Genomic DNA, 8,376 nt, shown 5'->3' with positions numbered 1-8,376 from the left:
AAAGTATTGACGCGTGAAGCGTCTAACATTTGAATTCGACTAAGAACAATAAACCTATTTGCGTCTGACCAATCTGATATGATTTAAATAAAGAAGAGGAAGGTGAAATAAAGTTCTAGGTTAAAAAGTAAGAAGTTAGAGAAGATATAAAAGAAAAATTATTAAGAAGAACTGTAGTATTACGAGTTGTATGAAGATTTGGGTGTTATAAAAGAAGTTGTGTAGAATACTAAGTAAAAGGAACATAAAGCTAAATGTAAAATAGTATCTGCTATATTAAATGAAGAGTTTATAGTAAAACTGTAAAACTAATAAATTGTAATCAATTAATTGTTTAGATTTATAATTATTAACTGCTAGCCTAAGACAAAGAATAAAGGTTCAGGGAATATTTTTAAATAAACAGTAATCATTTAACACTGCGTAACAGACGTAGGCAGTTAGGTAATTTGAGTTGTGTTTTTGCCATTACCACGAGATCATAATAAGATCATTACTTGATAAAAAAATATTTGAAACTAATATCGTAACATAATAACAAATCCTAATTTTAGGTTAAATGTAATAGTTATATTTTATTTTTAGCTAACACTGTCTTTATAAAGTTTTAAGTATCAACTTTCCGTTTTAGGTTGTAATTTTTTTTCAAAAAAAAAAAAAACAGAGAGGAAAGAAAAAGACAGAACTAAAAAATTAAAAAAATTATTGCAATCAAAGTTAATGATTCATGTCAGTAATTATTTAATTTAGTTTTTTAACTTACAGAGTCATTGAATTTAAGATTTACTTAAGAGCCGTTTTTTCTAAGAATCAGGCAAATTCCTTAAACTGTGGAAGTGACCTCCTCCAAATTGCTTGAATTTTTTATATATTGATCAGAATATAGAAAAAACCTGTTGGGGAAAAAAAAAATTTTCAAAAATGTTTCGTTCACTCGGAATCTGGGCTTAAATTTTTGAGATTTTTTTAAAAATTTTTAGAAATTTAGTTTTTGCCACCTTTGAACCCATTTTTTTGGCAAGGCAAAAAGTTGCACATAGCTTTTGTAGTTAATATCAGACGTAACCCAAAAGCTCTCTCCAAAAAATATAAAAAAGTTGCGTGACACTGTGCGGTTGGCTAATTATCATAGTTCAAAAGTACAAAATCAATCAGTTTTGTCAACTTTTAATCGGAGTTAATTCTAGCGGCGAAGTGTTGCACACAACTTTTCTTTTAGGATTTGAAATTATCAAAGGTATTGAGTCTAAAAATGCAAAGAAAGTTATGTGATACCTAAGGCCTATTAATATATTAAGGCTTGAAATTGGAAAAAAATGTTTTAGTATACTTACAAAATGAACCATTACGGCAGAGGCGCTTAGTTTTGTAAAAATGTAAAGATATCCAACTGTCAATACAAAAAGGTCCTAACATAATAATAAAAAAAATTCGTGTGATTTTGTCACACGCATGATATAACATGAATTAAAAACTGAACAAAAATCTAACATCAAGATAACTATATTGCTAATTAAATAAAACATAAATCAAACATTTAAATGTTTTTCCATTTAAAAATTAGTTTTTCATTTATTAATAGAGTCATTTACACACATTATCCACCACATCACACATAATTTCTACTCTGCTGCAGTAAGTTTCTCTAAGAATAATGATATGACTGTATTATAGTCTTCTTCGGATAATGAATAATCGCCACAACCACTGATTAGAAAAGGAGCATTTACTAAACAGATAATTAAATCAGTTTGGTTATTTATCTCCTCGGTAGTAACTGGCCAGCGAAAAGTATTCTTCTCTTGCCCGTTAATCATACAATTAACTCTGATCCCAGTTATAGATACCTAAAAGTATTAGCGCAACATTTAAAATAATATAATAAAGAGTTTATGATTTGTTTAATTTTGCTTACATTCAATAAAACTTGTAAAGTCTTATTTAATGTCATTCTGAAATTATTTTTACATTTTATTTATATTCCTTTTATTTTAGAGCACTGTTTTGTAAAACAAAATAAAAACTTGAAACTAATATATACTTTGAATAATATTACCTCCACAATATATCCAATATTCCATCGTTTTTCATATGCAACAGCAACCCAATCATTCACTTTCCATACAAGACAAATTTCTTTTGCAAGATTGGCGATGTCTTCCTCATATTTATTATCATCTTCATTGTCTCCTGCCAGATTAAAGTCATCATTTTCGCCATAAACTTCTTTGTTATCGTTAACCTGACTATTTTCATTATTTTCTGTTGTCGGTTCTACCAGCTTACCTTTTCTTTTCAGGTTACTAAATCTATAACAATATCAATTGTACATATTTTTAAACATATGTAAACAAACACACAAAATTATAACTTTCACCTAAATTTTAATTTCATATTTGTAAAAGAACTATTTAACAGTCAGAAACATAATCTAATTTGCAAAAGTTTTGATAGCAACAATGCCTACCTTGAAAATAAAGATCTTTTCTGTTGGCTAGTTACATATTGATCAGGCGGAAGTTCTCTCCTCAGCTGCATGTGAACCTGCTCAGGGCTCATTTTATTATCTGATTCTTCTCCACGAATAAAGTATTTATACAACAGTTCTTTCTGCTGATTTGAAAATCTAAAAGAACTTCGAACTGGTAATGCCCAACCTTGCAATAGAAAAATGTTCATGCAATGTGGTTTGTCTTTTCAGAAGCAATGTTAGAGGATGAAGAAATTGGCATATTTAGTTGTGAAGTAATTTTCATCTTATGAACAAACGAGTTGCGAACTTTATCCAATGATGTTAATGATTTCGGAACTGTATGAAGACCGGATAGCATGTGTTCTTCTAACTCAGCATCGCTTTCAAATGATAAAGTACAATTCATTTCAGTGCAAAATCTTAATGAATAATTGCCTGTCACTTCTTTTCTGTTTTTCCTTAAGTGACTTGTTACGATTAATTGAATTATCTGTTTTGCTATATGGCAACAACAACTTAATCGAGGGTTGAATTTTAAGATTTCCATACTCTTGTTCAATTCCCTCACCGATATTGAAATGACGCCACATCTTCATACTTTTCTCACCAAACTCAAACGAGTGATAGTTGCTAATGTTCTTAATCTTTGGTCCAGTAACTACAGTTTTATCATTGCTAATTTGAGCAACTGCTACTTTTGCATCTTTAGCGCCAAAACTATAATGCCTTGTGTATATATCTTCATAACCTTGTGTATATCTTCAGCAGTCAAAAGATTATTACCAGAGTCAACGTAATTCCTAAAAATTGTCTTTACAACTGCACTCTCCCTGTCACATTGATCTTTTCCACAACAGGGTTCATTATAATCATATCTCAGCAACTTTATATCTCTCTCTTTGCATACATTGTAGATTGCTTCAGCTGAAAGATTTCCCTGATAGCAGCCGGCATTATCAGATTTGGTAAACATTTTCTTGATATGCGGTTGATCAATTCTGAATTGGTCTAAAACTGCAGTGGCTAACGAAACAACATCACCTATTCCCTGATCACACCTATACATTGAAGTAAAGTAAACACGTTTGAATAACTTTCCTGCTATTTTTATGAAGAATATATCCACATGTAAACTCATTCCTTTCTTGCCAAAATACTCTCTTTGGCCCTCTCTGTATCGAACCGGAAGAATTTTTTGACAAAAATCTTTAAGCCAGAAAGCAGTTTCATCGTTTAATTGCTTAAAAGCTTCAATTTTTGCCTTTTTCTGTTGAGAATCTCTCATCAGGTGTTTTATGTAGTTGAATACATCCTTTACAGCAATTTCCAAATCGTAAATAGAATCAGCATCGTCAGAATTTTGAATTGTTAGTTCTTTGATCATCTCGATAGCTTTGCACAAATCATAGCAATCGGCACATACCGCTTCTGATATCTCTGTGTTGGATTGAGGATTCTTTTCAGATGGATCTGATAAGGCATGTTTTGAGCTATGAGAAGAAATGTTTGAGTCATTGACACTACAATTGGTTTGATAACTTGTTTTCAAATACCTTTTTCCTTTTTCAAGGGCAGCTTCGAGAGATTTAGAACTAAATCTTTGTGCCAATTTTTGTAATGTTTGAAAACCATTTATGCCTGAAGCAGTAACATCATCTAATCCAGCTAAGCTTTTTCGACTTGAAGGTTTTATTGCATGCAATACTTTCCACAAACTTGAATCAGATAATGGTATATAATTGTTTTCACTACAACTTTTTCGATAGAACATGATAGCGTGGCTATATTTTGTCGTCAGTATTGCATGCACTATCTTTTGTTCTTCACCGCTGTCGTATTTTAATTTGGTTATTCCATAAGCAACATCATGCAAAATACCGCTTGTAAATATAAAGTCTAAGAAATGTTCACACTTTGTTTGATCAAGACTAGATCGGACGAATACTTTCTTCTCTGGAAATGCCAACCCTTTATGAGATGCATGCCATTTTCTTGTTGTTTCTATACGATGTTTGGTACACTCAAATGTGTTCATTATAAACTTTTTGGTATACTTGGTATGGTCTAATAATGAGAGGATAACTAACTTTCCCATGGAATCACTTTGCTTATATACTTTCTGAGCACGAATAATTTCAATTGGGAGAGGGCTATTTATTTCATCAACATTTTTACTGTTAAGAAAATCTATAAGTATTTCCTCTTGTCCACGAGCAACAGCTTCCGCAAATTTTTTCTTTAATAAGTTTTCTAGGCGAACATACTTGCGTTTTAACTTATCTTTAGTAGTATCTTCCAGATATTCGAACTTCCTTTTTAATCTAAATTTTATTGGACTTGCATTAAGAACCTCAGTTACACTCTCACGGCTTCTTAGAGATTCGTCCAAAATCTCCTGTGAAACATTATTTTCACCGGGATCAAATTCTTCATCTGGAGTAGCAGGTGTCATATATGTTTGTTCTTGTTGTATTTGTGTTTCTGTACATAAATTGGTGTTTTCGTTGACTCTAGATAAAGCAGTTTCTTGCTTTAAATGGGTAAAACACAGCATTGCACCAACTAAAAATACTTCATTGTATCGCTTTGACATTGATATGACGACATGTATTGGTGACGCCCTTAAAGCGGGAGATTTTTTTCCTTTTATATTTAGATGGTGAGGATGAAAGCATGTTTTTGGAGGACTCCATGCAATACCAAACGTGTACCGGTGAAAAGCACATATTTGTTCATCCTTTTCAAGATTTCTTTTATATCTATTTGCAATAAGTCCATTTTCTTCCCAAATATTATTATCGTTTAATCGCATGACCTAAAAACAATTTTTTAAACAATTATTAAGTGTGTCATTTAAAGCATTGTTTATAATCTTACTCTTCACGAAAAATGTTTACAAGTTTGAAATACATTGTTGTTATTATTAAAATACAATATTGCAAGAGTGTGATTAATTTAGTGATTATTTATTAAAAGAGTGAGGAATTAATTAAAAGAGCTATTTTTTTTTGTTTAAAGAACTTTGTCTCAAAATCTTATTGCAGAGAAGTTATAAAGTATGTAATTATAAAAATTATATTACAGTCTGCGTAAATTTAAAATACATAATTACCTTTAAGTTGATGAGGTGTTTCTTAACATCAACATCTCCCAGCTGATGAATGTAGAACATTTTGTTTATAATTTTATGTTTTTTGAATGATCCACAATTTCCTTTTGAAAAGCAACAACAGTTTTCATAAAAATATTTGTTTTGTTTCATACTCAACTAAAAACAAGTTCAATTTATGCAGTACCTATTTCTCAATAGCAATGATAAAATATCTACTCTATTTATGCAAATTTTAAAGATCGTTAAAATAAAGTTAAGACATTTTTATGGTAAAGTAAACAACCGCCCACTAACTTGTTTCTCCACAATCGTGATATCAGCGATTCTTCTTCCATTCGATCACCACAAGTTATTTGGTTATGACGTAAATTTAAATAATTCACTTCTGATCATGTGTTGTTTTTTATTATTATTTATTTCAATTGTTATGATTTCTATATCATAGTCAGAAACGCTTAAATTTTTTCTTAACATTACGTGCAATGTTTTGTGTAATGCTAAATGCTAATTTTGGATGATAGAAATTTTATTGTGAGCGAAAACCTCATCTGTGTGTCCAAAAAAATATCTCTTCGTACTTAATCATTTTTAACAATTTGTACCTTTATTTTTAACTTAATATCTAAAGATCACACGAATTTTTTTTATTATTATGTTAGGACCTTTTTGTATTGACAGTTGGATATCTTTACATTTTTACAAAACTAAGCGCCTCTGCCGTAATGGTTCATTTTGTAAGTATACTAAAACATTTTTTTCCAATTTCAAGCCTTAATATATTAATAGGCCTTAGGTATCACATAACTTTCTTTGCATTTTTAGACTCAATACCTTTGATAATTTCAAATCCTAAAAGAAAAGTTGTGTGCAACACTTCGCCGCTAGAATTAACTCCGATTAAAAGTTGACAAAACTGATTGATTTTGTACTTTTGAACTATGATAATTAGCCAACCGCACAGTGTCACGCAACTTTTTTATATTTTTTGGAGAGAGCTTTTGGGTTACGTCTGATATTAACTACAAAAGCTATGTGCAACTTTTTGCCTTGCCAAAAAAATGGGTTCAAAGGTGGCAAAAACTAAATTTCTAAAAATTTTTAAAAAAATCTCAAAAATTTAAGCCCAGATTCCGAGTGAACGAAACATTTTTGAAAATTTTTTTTTTTCCCCAACAGGTTTTTTCTATATTCTGATCAATATATAAAAAATTCAAGCAATTTGGAGGAGGTCACTTCCATTGACTGCCTGATTCTTACAAAAAATGACTCTTAAGTAATTAATCTTAAGAGTATGCACTTAATACATGAACAGAATTAAGACTTATATGGCCATATATAAAATAATCGGATATATATGGCTTGAATTTATGTTATAAGATTGTATACAGAAATATATTCGCAAAAAAAAACTATTGATCGTTATACAAAAGAGTCATAGATGCATACACAGTTTAAACAATATTATATCGTAATATTAGTAGCACTTTAAAAGATATTCAAACGCAAAATGTTTAGATGTAATCAAAAAAAGTTTTAAAATACCAAACATTCAATTTATAAAATATAATTTTTATAAAATTTAAAAAAAATGTTTTTAAAGCATGTAACGAATCAATAAGTACATAAATTGCATATTTATAAATTATAAAGTCTTAATATTATATGTATTTTTCGTTTAAAGCAATCAATACAAGCATTGAAATAATGATATTTTTGAAAATCGGCCAGAACAAGAAAGCAGCCAGATAAAGGTCAATTTCCCTAATTTAGGGACACCAATTTAGGTCATTTTCCTTAAATTAGTGTCCCTAATTAGGATTCCTAATTAGAGTAAAATAACTAGCTATGTAGGTTGAACGGAATACTATAATGTCGTCAAGAAAAAATCGAAAAAATAAAAGAAAGTGGTTTTTCTTTTATTGTTAAGTAGACATAAAAAACAAGTTTTTATAAAAACTACCAAATATTGCAATTTAATAAGCTAAATAATTTTTTTTTGAAGTGCCAAAAAAAGCAACATAAAATATTACTTGTCAAAAGCGTAAAGAAATTAAACTATGGCAAAAACGACTTTAAAAATCTTTTAGCTTCTTTTTTGAGAAACTTTGAAAAATAACATTCACAGATTAACATTCCTTCTTAATTTTTGCCAGTGAAATATAACTGGCATTTGGATTTGAATTTAGATTTAAAATAATTCCCGGCAAAGTTACTGAAAAAGTCGCCAATATTTATATTTTGATTTTTTCTTACGAAAAAAGTCACGTGACCGAAGTGCTTTTCAAAAAACAGTATTTTGGTTTCAAGAAGTTCTTCGACGTTTAGAGCATAAACTGAACTTAAATTGTACGTTTTTAGTACGTTTAGTGTTTGCTGGGTATTCTTATAAAATATAAGCAATTAAAACATATGTTTTACACTTAATTTTTAACTTTATAACTTTTATAAGTAAATTTTATAACTTTAAATGCAATATAGATTATAATTTTTTTTTAATTGCAGCTAACGATAAAACAAGTCTAAAGTTTCATTTGCTTGATCTTACCATTTTTTACACTTTTTTGCATTTCCTTAAGACATCTTGAAAAAAATTATGAATTCTTTTTAGACATTTATTGGCAAACAGGTAAGAATGTAAGCCTCTATACTAGTATTTCACATCATAGAGCAACAAATTCTTGATATGACTCATATCAAGTGACTTTGTTTATCAACTTATGCCAAATGACATTATTATTCTTGATCATAAAATATTTTAGAATAATCAGTGGCTAATTGTTCTAAATTATTT

The 8,376-nt window shown here is 29.4% G+C and overlaps 1 protein-coding gene across 1 annotated transcript; it reads right to left on the bottom strand.

Moving 5' to 3' along the window:
• Positions 1 to 1,489: 1,489 nt before the first annotated feature.
• Positions 1,490 to 6,010, bottom strand: LOC136091199 (uncharacterized). Its single transcript, XM_065818230.1, has 4 exons — positions 5,586 to 6,010; positions 2,468 to 5,288; positions 2,057 to 2,309; positions 1,490 to 1,847 (listed from the first exon to the last, which is right to left on the bottom strand). The coding sequence occupies exons 1-2, from the start codon at positions 5,733 to 5,735 to the stop codon at positions 3,165 to 3,167; spliced, it is 2,274 nt and encodes a 757-aa protein (XP_065674302.1). The 5' UTR covers positions 5,736 to 6,010; the 3' UTR covers positions 1,490 to 1,847; positions 2,057 to 2,309; positions 2,468 to 3,164.
• Positions 6,011 to 8,376: the final 2,366 nt, after the last annotated feature.

The sequence above is a fragment of the Hydra vulgaris genome, chromosome 14 (assembly GCF_038396675.1).
Source record: "Hydra vulgaris chromosome 14, alternate assembly HydraT2T_AEP".
In the NCBI taxonomy this organism is placed as follows: domain Eukaryota; kingdom Metazoa; phylum Cnidaria; class Hydrozoa; order Anthoathecata; family Hydridae; genus Hydra; species Hydra vulgaris.
Note: the sequence above shows the minus strand (reverse complement) of the source record. Positions and strands in the feature narration are given on the sequence as shown.